This window comes from Acomys minous, assembly GCF_964271855.1.
Source record: "Acomys minous genome assembly, chromosome: 3".
In the NCBI taxonomy this organism is placed as follows: Eukaryota; Metazoa; Chordata; class Mammalia; order Rodentia; family Muridae; genus Acomys; species Acomys minous.
Window position 1 is genome coordinate 18,920,620 of NC_140485.1, and position 21,091 is coordinate 18,941,710.

A 21,091-nucleotide genomic window follows, 5' to 3' on the forward strand; every position below is an offset into this window, starting at 1 on the left:
CCTTCATAGGTGTACCCAGCTGCTAGAGTTTTAGTTAATTCCAGATGTACTCAACAACCAAAAACAGTCATCACAGATAACAACTAGAAGAATAGGAATCAAAGAGATGTAAGGTTATAATCTGAAAATGAACAGTTGTGACAGGAAGTGAGGGAAGATGCTTCATGTTCATAGGTTTATTATTAGGTTCTATGTTCATCTTAAGCTAGTAGTACCTAAGTGAATTCGGTACTCTAAAAAGTCTAGTGCTATAGTTAGAAGAAACATGCTAATTTTGTATGCTATAGGGAGCCTTGAGAAGCCAAAAGTTTCAAAGATGTTGAGGGTTTAGTTGTTTTTATAAACAAAAACCCAAATGTTCCATTTTACCAATAAAGACTCAGGAGCCAGATGCTGGGGTGAACATTTAGCTCAGAGAGGCAGAGAAAGCACCCAATTGACCTTCCTACTCAGCCACCGATGTCCAAAAAAAAAAAAAAAAGCCCTTCCCACACTGTCCTGAATACTCTTCAACTCAATGTCCCTCCTTCCTGTGTGTACTTACATTAATTTCTTGTCAACTGGTTGCATGATCCACGTCTTGATCTATGATCAGCTTTATTTAGCTCTTGTTTACAGAAAGCTTTTGGGTTAAAGGTATGTGCCAGGGCTGAGCCACACCACAACAAGAAACATTTTTCTAGCTCACAACCTCAGGCTTCACAAGGGGATCAAATACCCTGCAACACTAGGTATCCGTCGAAGCTATGATAATACAATAGTGACATCTAAACAAGGACCGAGTAGTGATGGAAATGAAAGAGAAGCCCTTCATGAGCTAGGTAGGGCTGGCAGTCATTAAAAGAAAGCATCTAAAACAAGTAATGTTGAAACAAGAATGACCGCAAACCTCTGCCTCATTCCATTTATTACTCAATAATCTAGAATAGCTAAAACTATACACCAATCAGGAAATATAAGTCATTATTACTACATTATTTACGGTGTTGGGTTTTTAGATTTGATACTGAGAGCACAAGCAACAAAAGAAAATAGGTACCCAGGACTTCATCAGAACTGTGAAGTTTAGTGCACCAAAGTATGCTAGCAACATGAAGCAGCTGAGAGGGCCAGAAGGTTTGCAAATAAAGTGACTGGAAAGAAAATGGAGTCCTAGCAGCCAATGCTTGCCTTTTGTCTGCGTGTTGGTTGCTTTATTTTTGTTTATTCTTTTATCTTAGATACTTAAACTTTTTTTTTCATATTAAAGATATACATGCATGAATATCTTTGGTATGTACCTAAGTGCACTCTCCCTGCCCACTGTCCCCAGAAGAAGGTGCCAAATTGTAAAGATAGGTCATAATTAGGTGGATCTTTTCTTTTTTTTCCTTTTTTTTTTTTTTAAATGGGATTTCTCTGTATAGGCTGGCTGTCCTGGACTCGCTTTGTAGGCCAGACTGGCCTTGAGCTCACAGAGATCCACCTGCCTCTGCCTCCCTGAGTGCTGGGGTTACAGATGTGTGCTACCATGCCAAGCTTAGTGGGCCTTTTCTGATCATCCATTAAAGCTCCCAAATGAATGTCAGAGACCTATTAGATTATTAATAAGCGTTAGGATTTATAACTGGGCGATACTGATCTATTCTAACCTGAGTTAGTCTTGTTATTTCCCAGCCATTTGCCGAGTTAAGTACCATATTGGTCCTGCCTGGGCTGGTACTGCTCCATCAGGTCAGTCCTCACCACATCCTTTCTCTAACTCTTCTTTCCCCCTTTTTCTCTCTTCTACTGTGTGCTCCCTACCTGAGACTCCTCAACTGGGAACGGAAGTCCTGCCTCCTGTCCTCTCTTGCCCAGCTATTGGCTTTTTAGCAACTTTATTAACCAATCAGAAGTAATCAGGGAGTAAAGTTTACAGAACATCTAACAATGAACCTGACAATGTCCAGGTTTGGACTGCAACCAGATGTCAGGGTACAGAATTCAGCATCTAAACACACAGTGCACCAGACCAACCCTCAACACCGAATCCCCTTTTAAGTCACCGCGTGGGTGTAAGGAACTGAACCCAACTCCTCTGCAAGAGCAGCCGGTACTGATAAGCATCTCGTTTGCCCAGCCTTTCTGATTGCTTATAATTAATTAAATTTAATGTGTGTATGTGAAGGTGTATATGCCATGTGTGTGAACATGAGGGTCAGAGGATACCTTACGGAGGCTGTTTTACTCCTTGTGGGTTCCAGTCATCATGCAAATACTTTTTTTTTTAACCTGTTGAACCATCTTAACAACCCATAAAGAACTTCTTTGTGGTAGTCCTGGGGACTGAACCTAAGGACCTGGACCATTCTTGGCAATTTCTCTACTGCTCTATGCCATGTCCTCAGTCTTCTTTATTTTGAGACGATGTCTAAGTTGAAGTAGCCCATACTGGCTTTGAGCTTACTCAAATCCAGACAGGCCTTAAATTTAGTCCCCCTTGCCACTTCCTGAGTAGCTGGGATTACAGGCTTGTATTGTCAAAAACATCCTCAGATCTTTATAAACATAATGATGAATGAACTACTATTAATTATTTCTCTGTCATTGGACAGTTAACTTATTTTTTTCACTAACAATATGATGGGTGTATTTTGCATAAATATTACTCTATAGCTAATTAAATGGAATTTCTGAGTCTAAAGGAGGTAAACATTTTAATTATCAAGAAAGTTGATTAAAGTTAATTACCTTGAAAGTTTGAGTCTATTTGCCCTGTGAGCTGTTAGACACAGATGACAGTTTGCGAGGTGCTCCTTAGAATTGGTAATTATCAAGAAAAAGTTTACTGTGACAGCTGAGAGATGGTGTGCCAACTATATATGTGTTGTTCCTATTTTTGCAGTATAAAATTAATTCCACCTATTATTGTGTTGAGGAAAGAGGATTGCTGAGACGGTTGCTGCCACATTGACTCGTGAGTTCATAATGAGCACCAATGGGTAGACACATTTGGTCCTTCCTCCCACTTTGGGAGTTCATATCCCTGATTTTTCTTTTTTTAATGACCACAAATCATACAGTTAGATTGTGTGGAAATTCTTTTCTTTGGATTTTCCAAAGTTTAGGAGCAATATTTATGATCTAAAGTCAAAAGTTATTAAGATTCCCCAGGCTCCACTCAGTGTTTGGCTGTGGGTCTCTGCATCAGCTTCCAACAGTTGCTGTGGGAAGCCTTTCTGAACATTTATGCCAGGCTCCTGCCTGCAAGTTGGCAGGAAGTCATCAACAGTGTCAGGGCTGGGCTGCCTCCCATGGCATGGATCTCAAGCTGGGCCAGTCATTGGTTGGCCCTTCCCTCAATCTCTGCTCCATCTCCCACCCCTGCACATCCTGTAGGGAGGACAAATTGTGGGTCAAAAGTTTTGTGGTTGGGTTGATGTCCCAGTCCCTCCATTGGAAGTCTTACCTGGTTACAGGAGATGGCTGCTTCAGCTCCACATCCCCCATTGCTAGGAGTCTTCGCTAGAGTTACTCTCATAGATCCCTAGGAGTTAACATTGTCCTGGGTTTCTAGCTTATCCCACAGATGCCCCCTCCCCCAAATCCAGTTGTCTCTCCTAGTGCCCCCTCCCTCTGTCCTCCTACTTCATCCCTCCTGTTCCTCACCCAGTTCTCTCCTTCCATCCTCCTCCATCCCCCTCCCCCACCCCCATGTCTAATCTATTTCTACTTCTCAGTGAGAGGCAAGCGTGCCCCTTTGGGCCCTCCTTGTTACTTCACTTCTTTGAGTCAGTGGATTGCAGCATGGTTATCCAGTACTTTATAGCAAATATCCACTTCATACTGTGTTCATATCTTTGAGTCTGGGTTACCTCACTCAGGATGATCTTCTCTAGTTCTGTCTATTGCCTGCAAATTTCATGATGTCATTGTTTTTAACGGCTGAGTAATACTCTATTGTATAAATGTACCATCTTATTAAAATCCATTCTTCACTGAAGGACATCTAGGTTCTTTCTAGTCTCTGGCTATTATGAATAAAGCTGCTGTGAACATAGTTGAGCAAGTGTCCTTGTGGTATGATGGAGCTTCTATTGGGTATATGGGTATAGCTGGGTCTCGAGGTAGATCTATTACCAGCTTTTAAAGAAACTGCCAAATTGACTTCCAAAGTGGTTGTATAAGTTTCAGTCCCACCAGCAATGGAGGAGTGTTCCCCTTGCTCCACATCCTTGCCAGCATGTGCTGTCCCTTGAGTTTTTGATCTTAGCCATTTGGACAGGTGTAAGATGGAATCTTACAGTTGTTTTGATATGCATTTCCTTGATGACAAGGATATTGAACATTTCTTTTAAGTGCTTCTTGGCCATTAAAGATTCCTCTGTAGAAAATTATGTTTAGATCTGTACCCATTTTTGACGGGGTCACTTGTTTTGTTGATGTTTAGTTTCTTGAGTTCTTTATATATTTTGGATATCAGCCCTCTGTCAGATGTAGGATTGGCGAAGTTCTTTCCCCATTCTATAGGCTGCCGTTTTGTCCTTTTGACAGTGTCCTGTGCCTCAGGAGGTCCCATTTATTAATTGTCAATCTTAGTGCCTGAGCTCTTGTGTTCTGTTCAAGAAATTGCCTGCTCTGTCAATGTGTTCAAGGCTCTTTCTCACTTTCTCTTCTATTAGACTTAGTGTTTCATGTTGAAGGATTATTAATATTTAATATTGAATTATTATTTTAGTGAAATCAGTGGTTACTCCTTAACCAGTTTTATACCCAAATAACTACACAGAGAGACTAGGATCTATTTTATTAGCCTATAGCACAATGCTGTGCAATGATTACTCCATCCTAAACCTCCACGTTAGTCTTTCCTCCCATTCAGATTTCCCACATTATACTTGCTTTTTACTCATATCCTAGGTCATTTCTCCTGGTGCTTCCCAGTCCTTTCCTTATAGCTCCATCCTGTCCTTCCTCCTCTTTCTCTTCCCCTCACTCACCAGGATGGCTGTTATTGTTCAGCACTGGCTAGTTGGTTTTTATTGGCAATACAGAGAACAAATGGTGACATGTTTACACAAACTTGAGACAGAGGATACTTAGAATAAACACCATGAGGCAATGTCCAGATTGAAGCCAGATAGTGGGGCACAGAAATCAGCATCTGAATGAACAAGGGTAAAGTGTACACAGTCTACAGGAGCATTGTGCCAACAGATCCAGTTTGAGGGCTTTGATCCACTTGGACTTAAGTTTTTTGCAGAGTGATAAGCATGGATCTATTTGTGTTCTTCTACATCCAGACATCTAGTTAGACCAGAATCCCGTGGAAGAGGGTGGGGGGGGGGGGGAGGATTGAGGGAACCAGGGGGATTGAGGATTCCACAGGAAAACCTACAGAGTCAACTAATGGGCCCATGGGGGCTCATGGAGACTGAACGGCCAACCAGAGAGCATGCATGGGACTGCAGCTGGCCCTCTGCACGTGTGTAACAATTGTGCAGCTGGGTCTTCATGTGGGATGCTTAAAGCAGGAGCTGGGCTGTCTCTGACTGCACTGCCTACCTTTGGATCCCTTCCCCTAACTGGGCTGCCTTCTCTAGCCTCAGTGGACGAGGAAGTGCTTAGTCTTGCTGTGGCTTGATGTGCCAGGGCTGGCTGATGACTATGGGGGGGGGCTCCCCTTTTCTAGGGAGGAGAGAAAGGATAGATGTGGGGGGTGGGGACGGGAAAGTGAGTAAGTGGGAGGAGAGAGGTGGGGGGCACTGAGATACGGCTGTAAAGGGAATAAATAATGTAGTCAATTAAAAAAGAAAATAAAAACAAAAAATTAAATAAATTAAAAAATATAAAAAAAGAAAGGAGGAAGGAAACTACTGAATCCAGGTGCACATACCAGTTATCTCTGTGTCTATGGAACTGGTTGCTTACGGGAAGAATCTGCTTTGAGAGGAACAAAAATGAAAGGGGAAATTTGTACTGAATATCATGTGGAGCCTTTTAAATATGCGCATCATCTAGTTTTGTAAATCAGAGATATTTAAAATGATGATCTTGGAAAGGTCCAGATCCACCAGGGGGCAGCATCGCTCTTCGAGGAGGACTTGCACAGCACGTGTGGGCTCTCAAGCACGGATGATAGGACTGCGGTTTGCGTCTTCTCTGCTTTGCGTTTTCTGTCTCCATTTCTCTTTTCTTCTCCTTTCCTTATACCCCACCCCCTTTTTCCTCTTTTGTTTTGTCTTTGTTTGTTTGTTTTTTTTTTTCCCCAAGACAGGGTTTCTCTGTGTAGCCTTGGCTGTCCTGGACTCTCTTTGTAGACCAGACTGGCCTCGAACTCACAGGGATCCGCCTGTCTCTGCCTCCTGAATGCTGGGATTAAAGGCATGTGCCACCATACCTGGCTCCTTTTTTTTCCCTTTAAGAGTGAGATCTGTAGCTATGGACTTAGCTACAGAGTTGGTTACTCTTGTGCATGTTGTATCTTTGTCTTTTTCTGCTTAATAAACCAGTGTTCAGTTGGGTGTCAAAGGAAAAATGTGCCCATTGCCAGAGTGCCTTGTTAAGGGCTGTGAATATCACTGGGTGCTTCGCTTAAGTTGGGCTAGAGTGCATTAACTAACAGATTAAGAGTCAGTCTTAGGCGGGGGCTTGCTTGGTAAAGTTGGACACACACACAGATCCTGTGATTTAGTGTTTCCATACTAAAATGAATGTCCAATAGAAATGCCGACATATTCACAAAAAGAAATGTATAAGAATGTATACAAGCTGGGCATGGTGGTGCACTCCTATAATCCCAGCACTTGGAGAGGCAGAGGCAGGTGGATCTCTGTGAGTTCGAGGCCAACCTGGTCTACCAAGCGAGTCCAAGACAGCCAAGGCTACACAGAAAAACCTTGTCTCAAGGAACCAACACACACACACACACACACACACACACACACACACACACACACACCTGCACTTAACAAATTGGACAAGACCTAAATACTCATCACCATTAAATTAGACAGCGTGTATATTGGTACAGTGGAGTATCTCACACTAAAGGAGACGCACAGTGGGTCTTCAGCAACGCAAGGCAACCTGAATCTTCTAAACAAAGCCTTGAGTAACAGATGTCAGAGTCCAAACTCAAAGCGTGCAGACAATGTAATTCCATTCATGAAGTAGAAGAGCTAACGTCTGTAATTGAGGAGCCTTGACCCTGGAGAGTGACACAGATGGTGCATGCAGGGGCTGGTGAGGCTTTATTCTGAGTCCTGGTTGCCCCAGAAGTGTATGTGTGTGAAGTGTGTGTGTGTGTGTGTGTGTGTGTGTGTGTGTGTGTGTGTTTTAGTCTGTGACAGAATGCAGTTAGCTCTTCCTGTTTTGGGTTGTTGGCTTGCTATGTAGCTCAGGCTGGCCTCAAATTCTTGATCTTCCTGTTCCATCCTGCTGAGTGCTGCACATTTTTGACATGAATACATTTCTGGGTGTACATAAGCCCTATAAAAGGATTGAAGAGCATGACAACCAGGAGCTCTTGGGTACAGTGTAAAAGAGACTGCAACCATGTGAAGTGTGTTTCTGTCCAGATGATCCTGGCTGATTTGTCCTCTCTCGCTATATGCTCCTAATATAAAACCAGGCATCCAGGAGTCGTGGTGCACGCCTGTAATCCCAACACTCAGGAAGGCAGAGGCAGGTGGATCTTTGTAAGTCGAGGCCAGCCTAGCCTACAAAGTGAATCCAGGACAACCAAGGCTGCACAGAGAAACTCTGTCTCCATCCAAACATATTTATTGAGCACCTACTGTGTCTAGTCAACTCTGCTGGGCATACAGGAGTGAACAAATAGATTTCCTTGTACCTGAGGAGTTTGCATTTAGAAGGGGAACATGGAAAATGAACAGTGCTAAGTTGTAATAATCACTGTGAAGGAGATGGACTGTGTCTGGAATATGGTTCTGTTTCATTGGAGTGACTGCAAAGGGCCTTCTTCACAAAGAACAAGCTAGGGGACAGGCCATGTGAGGAGGAAGAGAGGTGAGAGAGCGTTCCACGTAGTGCAGAGGCACTGGTCTTGCTATGTGAGTGTACTTGGTTCTCCAGACAACACCAGGAAAGTTTCTTGTTTTTTTTTGTTTTTGCTTTTGTTTTTTATGCAGGGCAGATGTTCAGGTTTGTCAGTAGCAGGTGCTGGAGAGACATTGTCAGGGCTTTCTCTTTTGCAGCCTGGGTGATTTCTCTGGGACCAAGATTCAGCTAGGAAAAATAATGGCTTTTGTAATTTACAGTGGGCACAGGCACTAAGCAGCTTCCTCGGGCATAGTTGGATGGTGGCTTGTGGGCAGTTCCTCAGCAATGCTTTCCCCTGGCGGACTTACAGAAAGTTCTGATAAGGAGATGCCACAGTGGCTTCTCCATTGAGCCCCAGGCTCCTTATCCAGCTAGGCCTGGGTCTCAGGCTTGGTAGGGGCAGACAGGGAATATGCCCTTCTTTGGACACTCTGTCGCAGTGGTAACAGTGATAGCTGCTCTAGAAATCTGTCTTTCTCCTCTTCTCTGGCCATCCCTATTTCTCACTAACAAATCACTCCATAGCTTCTGTCTTCTGAGGAGACCTGGCTGATGCAGCCCCCAGCTGTAAAATGATAATCACAGACGAAGCCAGAGGATCTAGAGAACCCTGAAGGACGCTTTCACCGTGAGTGGGACGGGGTGCCTGGAGAAGTGATGGGGGAGGCTGAGGGATGCAACTAGGCAGGCTAATGAGGTCACTGCAAAGTTCCCAGCAAGGTGATGATGACATGGGTCCCAGTGGAGTTGGTGATGATGGGATCATATTCTGTGTGTTTATTGAACGTAAAATGGATACATTGACAGCTGGATTTGGTGAAGTGAAAAAAAAATAGGACACACACACACACACACACACACACACACACACACACACACACACACACACGATCTACACCTTAAAAGATTGATCTAGGAGTTTTGGATTTTTACTGTTGTAGAAAAGCCATGTGTTTGGTAGAAATGATGCTTCAAATAAATCTAGACTGTTCCTAGTCTAGTGGTAAGCTGTGTGGTACTGTCTGGAGTGTTGACAACAGTTCTGAGCTGCAGTCTCCATCAGCAACATGATCACTAGGGCAAATAACCAGACATGGCAGTGCCCTGAGATGCAGGCCTATGCTCTGTAGGTTAGGGCATTAAATGTATTTTTAACTTCTGAAAAGAATTGAAGCAGAGTTGGAGTTTACTAATGAATAGTTCTAGCAGATTTAAAAAGGAGTCTGCGCAGGTCGAGGGCATCACCTGGTGATATTTTTGCTGTGAGTTTCTTGGGTTGTAACTGCAATGTAAGTCAAGGAGTACTGGCTGACATCCAACACTAGACTGAGGAGCATTCATTTAAGGAAACCCGTTTGACTCTGGTAAAAACAATGAAAACTCAGGGTGGTTTAGGCTAGAGCTGCTGTCTCCTGTGCAGGCTGAGCACAGGCTGTGAGGAGAGCAGGGCGCAGCACACTCATGTTCAGAGCTGCTAGGACACAACCAGAGAAGCCAACGTCACCGCTAGCTGGCACAACCAGAGAGACCAGTCAGCAATCTCAAAGAGCTGGAAAAAGAAAGCCAAAGAAATGCTTGTTTACACTGGGCATGAATGGGGCTTCATCCAGCTCTATACTGGGATGCATTCTTAGCCCAGAGAGCTTTGGTTGTTGTCATTGTTTGTTTGTTTGTTGTTTTTCTTTAAAATCACTTCACAGCCTGGTCCCAGCCCTCTCTCCTCTACTCCCACTCTCCCATCTCCATCTCAGTGAAGGGGAGAGGCTCCATTGGATACCAATCAACCCTGGCACCTCAAGTCACAGCAGGACTAAGTGCATCCTCTCCCACTGAGGCCTCACAGGCAGCCCAGCTAGAGGAAAGGTATCCAAAGGCAGACAAATAGAATCAGAGACAGCCGCCACTCCTGTTGTTAGGGGACCCATATGTTGACCAAGCTGCACATCTGCTACATATGTGTAGGGGGTCTAGGTCCAGACCCAGAAAGACACATATAGTATGTCCTCACTTATAAGTGGGTATGAGCCATAAAGTACAGGATAACCATGCTATAATCCAGAGACCCAAAGAAGCCAAGGAGGGTCCAAGAGAAGATGTTGGAATTTTACTCAGAAGAGGAAATAATATAGACATCTGAAGTAGATGGCGGGAGGGGACTGGGAAGGAGAGGCGGTGAGGAGGGTAACAGGTGAGGATCAGGTACGGAGGGAACTGGGAGGGAGAGACCTGGAGAGAGAATGCGACTCTGTGGTGAGTGGCAACTCCAGGACAGGGGAGGATCCTGGGAGTCTATGGGGGTGACCCTAGCATTAGGGGGGTGAAGGAGCCTGAAGTCATCATCTCCTGTATTCAGGTGGGACTTCCTGTGGAGGGAGAAGGATACTAACTCACCCATAAAACCTTTGACCCAAAATTTGTCTTACCTACAACAAGTTTAAGGATTAAGATGGAACAGAGATTGAGGGAATAGCAAGTCAATGACTCGCCTGAATTGAGACCCACCCCAGAGATCTTGATAAGGTCAGAGACTGTGAGCAACCTTGAGTGGCTGAGTGTACCAGTTGGCTACTTCTTCCTCACCAATGTGTGGTCTTGAAAGCATAAAGGGAAGATGCTGTCTGCTTGGAAACAGCCGGCACTTTCAATGTGTTCTTGAAACTTAGCAAAGGCTGGAGGATCTACGGGCTTTGTTCAATTACATGTTTGCCTATATAAGTTATCATCTCAGGCATATTTGTCAAAGCAACAGAAAGCTGATGGGCAGCAATCAATACACAAATCTTGAAGTGGCCCAAGATTTTAGATTTAGCCGACAAAGACATCAGTTATTATGAATGTGTTGACCTGGCAAAACTATAGTACCCAATAGCAATATACAGATTCTTCCAAAGCACACACGGGACATTCTTGAGGCTTGATAATGCTGGGCACTAAAATAAATCCCAATTATTTTTTAAAATTAAGCCTGTTGTTTTGAAATGACTATATGTTTATCTGCAACTGAAAACCAATGCAGAGAGATCCCCTGTATCCTTCACATACTTGGCCCAGTGGTAACATCTTGAAAAGCTGTAAGACAGAATTACAGCTAAGATGTTATCTTTAATGCGTTCATAAGTCCATCCCAGGGGCCTCCTTGTGCTGTGTGTTCCTTTATATCCACACTCAGACTCCTCCCACTGTGTCCTAGACCCTGGGAGACAGGGAGTCTCTTCCCCCTGTTCTCCATTCTTATCACCTTCTCATTTTAAGACCATTTTAAATGGAGTCGTAAAGGATGTAACCTTCTAGAATTCTCTAGGCAGGATCTCAAGTAACCCCAGGTGGCCTTGATCTTGCTATGTAGCCAAGCATGATCTTGCAGTTTCCCCTCCCAGATGCTGGATTGTGAGCACATGTCACCACAGCCAGGGTATGCAGGACTAGACGCAAACTCAGGGATTCTTGTATCCTAGGGAAGTACTCTACCAATGAGTGACACATCCAGCTCTAAGCCTGGCTTTTAAAACAAAAACTGGCATAATTCTGTTACACTCTTCCAGGTGTTACTGATATTCCTTCCTTTTCAGGGCTGCTTAGTATTCCACAGCGTGGGTATGCTACAAGATGTTTAAATGCTCACCAGGCACTTAAAGACTTGAAGACAGACAAGTAGGTTGTTATTTCATTTTGGGGTTCTTATGCTGCAGCAAACATAGATACTCAGATTTTTGTGTGAATACCATTTCTCATTAATAAACAGGATTACAATTTATGGGCTGTGTATGTGAAGTTGGGACTTTATTTCTAGAGTCCTGGCTGAGCCTACAAATTAACTGCCCAAAGACTCAGCTTTAAAAGTATGCTCACAAGGAAACAAAGACCCAGAAAATCTGTTTTGGTTTTTTTCCCCCCTCTGCAGTACAGATTTACTGTTGAGCACTGGAAGCAAAGTTTTTGTTAGTCACAACTCCAGAATTTCTGTTTAATTCTTATATCGAATGTCTACCATTTAGTGGTAGTTTTTGTCTTAAGATATTGCTTTCAGCATCTTCTAGCTTTTTAATGCCTTTCTTCTCTGTGTATATGGTATATGCGTGTGTGTGTGTGTGTGTGTGTGTGTGTGTGTGTGTGTGTGTTATATGCATGCATGCATGCGTGTGTATGGAAGCCAAAAGTTGACTTGGGTGTCACCCTCAATCATTCTCCACCTTGTTTTTGAGACGGGGTCTCTCACTGAGCCTGGGGCTCACTGATTGGTCCAAACTAGCCGCAAGCCCCAGGGAGCTGTTGGCCTAGAACTTGCGTTAGAGGCTTATGCTTCCTGGTCTTCGTGCTTACACAGCAAATAGTTTACTGACTGAGCTACTCTTTTTTTTTTTTCATCTTTTAGTTAAAAAAAATATATTCAAGACAGTGGATTTTGTGTGGGCTTGTTGTCTGGGCTTCCTCAGGGACAGTTTGTTTCTAAGGTTTTTGTTTTGGGCGTGTGCCATATTTTGTCACTTCTTATATGTCGGCCCCTCATCCCCGACCCAGACTTTTACCTAATGAATCTGGGAGCAAGCTCCCTGTCTCCCCAGTGTGTACTGCTGTGGGGTTTTGTTGTTAGTGAGTTTCTTGACCTAACAACAGAGCTCTGTGGAGACACTGGAACCTTGGTGTGTTAGCTGGAAAGTGCCTCGAGTGGGAAACTCCCAGGCTGCCTGTGGTTCTCTGGGAGGTGAGACACACCTTCATTCTTTGGCCGGAAGTTCGCCACTCTTCATTACCCCTTACTTCTTGCTTGTGCCCACCTGCAAGGTCAGCTAGAGGTGGGGTGATTGTTTAGAACATTCTAGTCGTTCCTGGCTTGCACCCAGTCCTGGGCACTCTCCAGGTCCCAAGCCTATGTTGGAGCACTCCAGAGTCCCCTGTGGACAGCTAGTTTCCATCTTTTCTCTTTTAAGATTTGTTGACTCCAACTCTGAGACGCTGTTGTGCTTTCTTATTTTTACTGCACTGGGGACTCCAGTAGGAAGCGAAGGAACAGTAATGATAAGACACAACTCTCCCTTGCCTTCAGCTATGCCGGGCACGACTTTAAATGGAAATGCATCACCATGCCACTGTCGTTAGACTGGCTCAGGTGTGTGGCAGTGGGAAGACTTACAATGAGCAAAAAAAAGTCTCCAGTCCCAAGTAACATCTCTCAGCTCACAGACTACAGCCATTCTCACATGCTCTTTGCCTGACAACTTTTCCTGAGGCACGAGAGAGTGAAAAGGGGACATTGCAGGTTGGCCTATAACCTTTGACCTTGTCCTAGTAAAACATGAGTTTGGAACCTAGCCTCACCCGGAAGCTGTCTTAAGGTATGAGGGATTCTTGGAACTCCAGCATTGACAACTTTAAATTTGAGAACCACTCCACTCACCTAAATTAAGTACTTCCGTGAATGCTGCAGGAAGAAGTCACAGCCAATGTAGTCTGTAAGAGTCACAAGTTGCTGTTATATCAGCAACCTCCCCCACACATGTGCCTATAGGCTGGCATAGCCATCCAGCCTCTGTGATCAGGAGAGCTCACTCCACAGACAACCACGAAGAGCTAAAGACACATCCCCTTGGGTGGTAGGCATGGGTCCTGGTCCTAGGTGGCCTCCATTTGCTCACTGTTTGCTCCTCTGTTGGAGACTTCTTATGCTGTGGGAAGCTGCCTAACCCAGCATCTACAGAATATAAAACAGAAACAAGAGTATGGGCTGTGTGCTTGTCATGTGGGAAGCACAGAGTGCTGCTGTCACACGGTTGAATGCCTAGCCTCCTATGCCTCTGCTGGTGCAGACCAGCTTTCCAAAGCCTAAGAGTGTGTCTAAGTAACACTGCTACTACAGGTCCAGGCCCACACAGCTGCCAGCCATCTGCAGCACTCTGGTGCTTCGGGGTCAACTTACGTGGGTCTTGGAGTGCCTGGAAACTTGACCTAACATTCTGGGTGCTTGTCGGTGAGATTTGAGTCATTAGGCTGAGTAAAAAGATAGCTCTCCTCAATGGGGGTGGGTTTCATCTCATCAGTTGAAGGCAAGGGTGGGACAAAAGTGCTTACTGCATAAGAGAGCATCTTCTACACAGACTGTGATTGGGTAACCAGTTGCCACGTGGTAAGGAAACCCAGGACATGTGGAGAGATTGCGAATGCACATGTGTGTGTGTGTTGTTGTTGTTGTTATTGTTGTTGTTGTTGTTGAGCTAAGTTGAGCAGAGAGCAGCTCTCCCTTCCAAACTTTATCCAGATGGCAGATATGAGCACTTTGTCATTATTCTAACCCTAAAATTATGGGGTGCCTTGTTATGCAGCAGTTGGTACCTGAACACAGCAAATGTGTCATGGCAGAATCTGGGCCATTACTGAGGGCTCTGCCAACACCACCAACATCTCTAATGCCCTTTGCACATTTCTTCCATTCTAATCTCTAAGGTCAAAGTTCCAGCACATGGCTATCTGGGTCAGGACACTCAGCCTAGCCTGTGCTGGGACACACTAAAGAAGACTTAGTGTTTCTCAGCCTGAGGAAGAGAGAGAGGCTGAGATGGGAGCCAAGAGCCAAATATCATTGCTACCTGAATGTTCCTGCTATGCTTTTGATAGAAGTCCCACAGGTCTGTGTGGTCCCTGCCATGGCACCAGTAGAGGGTACTGGAACTTCTAAGGAGTTGGCCTTTGTTGGAAATCTGTCAGACCTCTGAAGTGGGCATGACGCTGGTCTCTCTCCTTACTCCCTTTTCACTTCCTGGTCACTATGGATAAGGAATTTTGCTCCACCATGGGCTTCCTCCCATGATGCACTGCTTCAGCATGGGCCCAAGCACAGCAGGGCCAAACGATCATGAAGTGAACTCTCCAAAATCACAAGCCAAGATGAGCATTTCCTTTTCTTAAATTTTTATTTTATTTTATGTATACGGGTGTTTTGACTGCATGTATGCCTGCTTACTACATGCATACCTATTCCCCATGGAGACCAGAAGAGGGCACTGATCCTCTGGAACTAGAGTTGTAGACGTTTGTAAGCCAGTGTGTGGGTGGCGGGAATCAAACCTAGGCCCTCTAGGAGAGCAGCCTGTGCTTAACCACTAAGCTCTCTGTCCAGCCTCCAAACATTTCCACATATATATGCTGTTCATCTCTGGTATTTTGTTATAGTAACAGAAAGCTAAGGCAAACCCTAGACTTTCCTCTGCCTGGAACAGAGTTTCTTAGATCTTTGTACAGCCTGCTTTTCATATGCAGCAAACTTCTGATACTGCAGACTGCCGCTTAGGTGTGTTACGGGTGTGGGGTTGCTCAGAGATTCACCAGTCTGACAGTTCATAAATTTTTCACAAATAAGAGGCTTTATTCAATATGGCCAGGACCATGGATACTGGGTCAGGCCATACCTGAAACACGTACTGAGAACAGGATGCTGAATTACATCAGTCAGGGGTTTATAAACTTCCTACCTTTTTGTCCTGCAATCAGAGACAAGAACCTATTCTGACATACTTCCTGCCAACATGTGATGATGCACACAACCTGGGCCTTTGGGGCAACCAACCTTGTTTACAGAAGTGAAAACACGTGGCATGTTACCTTACTTGAACAACAGCCCACAGCATCCCAGGAAGTCATCTGCCCTTTGGCAAGTGGGGTTTACAGGTTAGAGGCATTTTTGTTTTATAGATCTCTTAAATACAGTAATTTAAGCTAAAACATAACATTAGCCATCATGGGTTGTATGCAAGCGACTTAACCTTTTTGTACTCTGTCTTTTTTTTCTCTTTACAAAGAAGGGAGAACAATAGAGTCTTCTTTATAGAGTTGCTGTGACGGAAAGATGAACATTTGTAAGGATCCTAAGGTAGCTCCCAGCATGCACAAGTTCAACCACTATTTTTATTGCACTTAAAACCCCAATCTTCTCAGAGAGTTTTCCTCTGGCTCTTCTCTCTAAAAATAAGGCACAGTGAGGGGGCTGTTACTTTTGTTTTCTTTTTGGAATTTAACACTAAATTCAATTAGTTGATTCATTCAATGATTTCTTTATGTGTTTACTTTTATTTCTCACTCTTATGTCCTGATTGAACATGTTTCTTCACTGGCTTGAGAGTGCGTGAGGGACATATGGCGCTGTGTTGTCCTTGGACTTACATAGCCTGCAGTGCAGGGAGCAGTGCTAGTAGATGCTGTTGTCTATTTAGGGACATCCCAGTTGTAGAGCTCTTGTGCTCAGCATCGTGTTCTTAGGCAAGTCAGTGATGTCCTCCATCAGAGAAACACAGCTGGCCAGACAACCCGGACACTCGAACAGGCAGTTCCAGCTCTGGAGCTATCTGAGGTGAGGTGAGGGGGACACGTTGCCCAGGGCTATCACAGGGCTTCTATCATGGATTAACTTCTCTCTCTGCTCACTCCAGCTTTCCCAACCCTGCCCATGGGTGTTGGACCCCCAGGTTAGGCTTTAGAAACATCTTGTATTCTAAACTCCACCTTTGAGTATCTTTTGGGAAGCTCAACCCACAGCAGCTGAGCTTGGAAGATATTGGAGACTTGTTGGAAGACCCAGGGGACTCATCTCGCTGCTGAGCAGTAGCTCCTGCTGTGCATGGGGAGTATCTCTTTCAATAGGAGTAGCAGGTGACCTTCTGTCCAGGGATGGTACTTTCATAGTGCCTCTCTCTTTAGGGACAATGCATCAGAGAAGTGGGACCCATCTGACAGAAGAGACAGGTCTGATCAGATGTTCTGTGTGCTGGGTTGGACTTTGTCAACTTGATACAAACCTAGGCATACCCAGGAAGAGAGAGTCTTGAGGACTGTTCTGTGAGAAGTCGGTGGGACATCTTTTTGATTAATGATTGACATGGGAGGGCCCAACTCACTGTAGACATTACCATCCCTGGGCCAGTGGTCCTGGGCTGAGCAAGCCATGGAGAGCAAGTAGGCAGCACTCCTCCATGGTCTTTGCTTTATTCCCTGCCTCCTGATTCTTGTTCTCATTCTTGACTCCCCTCACTGATAGACTGTGATGTGGGACTGTAAGCTGAAATAAGCCCCTTTGTCCTCATGTTGTTTTATTCATGGTATTTATCACAGCAATAGGAACCCCGGCTAACACACTCTGTGAGGACCACACTGCGGACCTAGCTTCTCTCAGTGAGAAGTAAGGGGGTGAGTGGGAGGCCGCATGTTTCTTCAGTATGTCTGCCCTGTGACTTTGAATAGGATGGAAGGTAATGCTTGAAGACTTGGTCCAGGAAGACGGTCATATCCACCCAGTGACTGGGACAGCAGGTATGGGTCCCATTTTAGAAGCACAGATTCGGAGAGAACAGATAAAGCTAAAGGCTAGAACAAGTTCTAACTAAGGCCAGGGCTCAGTCTAGGATCAGGACTCAACCAACAGGCTAGACTCAGGACCTTGTGTTGAGCAGGAACCATCATCCAGCCTCTGAGTTGTAGCTTTGGTCCAGTGTTGCTATGGATTCGGTTTGGTATCAGCCAGGACTTGGTTTGAAGACAAGGGTTATGATTTGGTTTAATATCAGTGTTATAATCCAGCCTGGATTTGAGTCATGACTCAATCTAGAATCACTGTCCCAAGTGAGGAGTTTATTCTAGCCTCCCTCTGGGTCTCTTCAAAGCTTGCCTTAGCCCTGGGTTGAGCTGGAGCCTAGCATTTGAGGGAACCCTTCCTGTTCTATGCAAGGGTTGGGTAACTCCAACTGTGGGTAGACTTGGCCTGCAGCCATGTTTTAAGTAATGTTTATCACGATCTATATTTGTTTGTGCACCATCTATGTTAATCCAATGCTGTAGAATCAAAGTTGAACAGCTACAACCAGAGGCCTTCTAGTTTGCAAAGCCTAAAACTCTTAGGCTGGACTTTGCCAGCCTTTGCACTAAAGACTTGGGAAGGGCAAAGGGGGAGACGTGGCACGTGGAGGACATGATTCCTCACCTATCTTGCTGTTCAGAGACTTCAGGAAAACAGATGCTCTTTAGGGGATGGAGTGATTTAAAGGAAGTAGAAAGTCTGAGTCTCACGTAAAGCCTTAGTGCTGACGGCCAAGCATAGAACATCTCATGGAGCCAGTTTTGCTCCCATTAAAGGTCTACCTCAGGTCAGATGGGAAGCACCAAGGGAAAAGGAGTTGTACGAGAAGCAGCGAGCTGGCAGGCAGTCCTCCTCCCCTTCAGAACACAAACACCATCCCTGTGAGTTTACTTCCAGGGCTGTGCATGTCTCCACCTTCCTTGATGCCACAGGGCCTTCATCAGGGCTAGGCTGCTCCCTCTGTTTACTCCTGCCCCCTTGACCTCTACCAGTGTTGATACTGTGGCTCAGGTTGGCCTGGAACTCACTATGTAGCCCAGGTTGGTTTTGAGCTCATGGCTTGTTTTGAGCCTCTTGACACATTCACACACATCTGGCCTCCAAGTCTCCTCTCACATTTTGTAGAATTGTCAGAGAAGTACCGGAGTGGTGGTGCTACAGGAATCATCTCTCTCAACATACATTAGTCTCGTCTGTATTAAAAAAAATTTCCTTTATTTCAATTGATTGTGTTTGGGAGGAGGGTGTATGTGCATGTAAGTGTAGGTGGCCACAGAGGCCAGAACTGTTGGACCCCTGGAGGTGGAGTCACAGGAGGTTGTGAGCTGTCTGAGATGGATTCTGGGAACCAAACTCATGCTCTCCAGAAGAGCAGACAGGTCCCTTTAGTCTCTCCAGCCCCCTCAACCTCATTTGCATCAAGCGACACTGCATTGCTGATGCACCTGTTGTCTTGCTCAAAGTTCTTAAACTGTTGCTTAATTTTAATTTCTTTGGCTGTCCAGAAAATTTCAGTGCTAAGTTTTATAGCCAGTGTCGTATTCTTCATGGCCTGGTGCTGCCTACTCTGGTCCTTATTCCAGGCAGCCGTGCCCTGCTTTGACTCCAAGTGTAGGATCTGTACGGTGCGAGCCATCCTGGTTCCAAGAAAAGATGCTGAGTGTTCTGGGGGTGGCCCTGTGAACTTCAGGATGGCCAGAGCTGGAGCATATTCCTGCTACTGAGTTTAGGGGAGAACTGTTTTGTCTTCTTTGGATGCTCTCAGGCAGCTTTAGCCGCCCCCGCCCAATCCAGAGACAGTGTCCCCACTTAGGGAAAGCTCTCCTGTTACTTAAAATCCAATGATCCAATGCTTTTTTTGAAAGAACACAAGTTTGGGGATAACACTTGGGTGAATGGCGGATTCTCCATCTTGCTACGACTTTGCCTTGTGGCTCCAGCAAGGCTCCTCTATAGTGAGAGTGCTTTGGCCTGGAGACTTCTTGGGCCTAAATGTGGCCAGGACATTTGAAGAGATGAGAGAGACACAAGGAGCTGTGAATTTCCTGGGCTGTGATGGCAAAGCTAACTAGGCCAAGGCGATGAGAGTTGAAGAACCCCTCTCTTACGTCAGCCGCTAGTCCCGAAGATGAGGACCTACTGAATCCAGCACCTCAGTGGGCTCGGAAGGACCTGCCTAAGCTCATGAAGGAGGGCAAAGACAGAGGCAGGACTAAGCCAGGACACCTGGCTCTCACATGGGAGAAGCAGCAGTTGGACAGACTCCTCCCCCAAGTCGGTCCTGGCCCATCACTTGGCTGTGGCCACATTGATGATCACAAAGCCCTTGATGTCTGGGAACTGTGAGCTGACAAGGTCCACCTGCAGTTGCCTTGGGCCGCTCTTGGAGGGGGTAATGTTGAACTGGACCAAGGCTTTCTCATGAGGCTGCAAGCTGGGCACCCTTGAGATAAGAGCAGGGAAAAAGGCAGACAGTCAGTCCTCTCTCTTTGAGTCTTGCTTGTCAGGTTGGGTGCCCCAGATCCTTAGGAGGATCAACATGTTCCCAGCTTTACCCTCCCTCTACCCAACTCTAGCCATGTTAGTCTCCCACTCCCTCCACCCTACCCCCACCCTGTCCTGAGCACATCTTGCACTTCCCTTCTTGGCTTTTGGCTCTAGCTGCCCTTTCCTTTCCCAACACACCAGGGGGACCAGAACCAGAAATCTCTCCCTAAGGAGACCTTCCCTTTCCTCAGACCTCTGCCTGGGAACCCTGCCTTCCTTCTCAAAGTCAGAAAAGCACCTCGCATTGTTGTTTACTGGCCAGTCCAAATGTCAACGGCACCAGAACTTTTCCCTTACTCCACCCCACCGTCACTCAAGGGCTGACTCTGGTCTCCTAGACCATGGGGATTTATCCCTCACACTCTTCTCATGGGAGCAGCCATTTTAGCATCCCTAATAAGCTTCATGTTGCTCAGAGCACAGATCAGTATGACCAAGGGCTGTATAAAAAGAGTAAATGAATGCATAAATGAGGGAGCAAATTAATCAATGGATTGGTAGATGAATAAACCTGTTATGACTCAGCTGAGTGAATAACTGACAAGTGACAATATGCACTAAAGAGTGGATAATGAATGAATGAAGGACAGTAAATGGGTTTGGAGAATTGGCTCAGAGGTTAAGAGCACTGCCTGCCTTCTAGAGAACGTGGGCTTGATTCCCAGCACCCACACGGCGGCTCACAAGCTAATGTAACTCTAGATCCATGGGATCCTGATGCCTCCTGGAGTCCTCTGGGGACCAGGCATAAACATGGTGCACAGGCACGCATGCAGGCACAACACCTTTATATATAAATAAATACAAATTGAACAAAGACAGCAAGTGAATAAGCAAGAGGGTAAATGAATAAAAATGTCGGTAATAGGTGTGAGTGGCAGATCTGCTGAGGCAGTGAACTCATGGCTAAATGGACATAGGCTGATGCTGCAGGCAGTGGGTGTGTCCCTGAAGCCCAGCGTCTCTCCTGCTACCTTCTCAGTGCCTCTTCCTTGATCTGGCCCTGTCCTTGTCAATCAATAGCCCAGCACTTACTCAATACTGAGCTGTCCTTGGAGAAGGCCACTGCCCTCTACCATCAGCATACAATCCTTTACACTCTCCGAGAGGGGGTTGATCACCAAGACTTCCACAGCGACTGCCACTCCGACCACTGCTGGGCCCAGCACCTGGAGAGGAGTA

At 45.5% G+C, this 21,091-nt stretch overlaps 1 protein-coding gene across 2 annotated transcripts in view; it reads right to left on the bottom strand.

Annotated features, from left to right (window-relative positions):
* Positions 1 to 18,556: 18,556 nt before the first annotated feature.
* TGM6 (transglutaminase 6) overlaps positions 18,557 to 21,091 on the bottom strand; it is a 29,148-nt gene continuing 26,613 nt past the window's right edge. For both annotated transcript variants that reach the window (XM_084777858.1, XM_084777859.1), the window contains 2 exons: positions 20,945 to 21,078; positions 18,557 to 19,805 (listed from right to left, as the gene is read on the bottom strand). In XM_084777858.1, the coding sequence (XP_084633984.1) occupies positions 19,652 to 19,805; positions 20,945 to 21,078 (288 nt within the window). In that variant the 3' untranslated portion in view covers positions 18,557 to 19,651. The remainder of the gene's footprint in view (positions 19,806 to 20,944; positions 21,079 to 21,091) is intronic.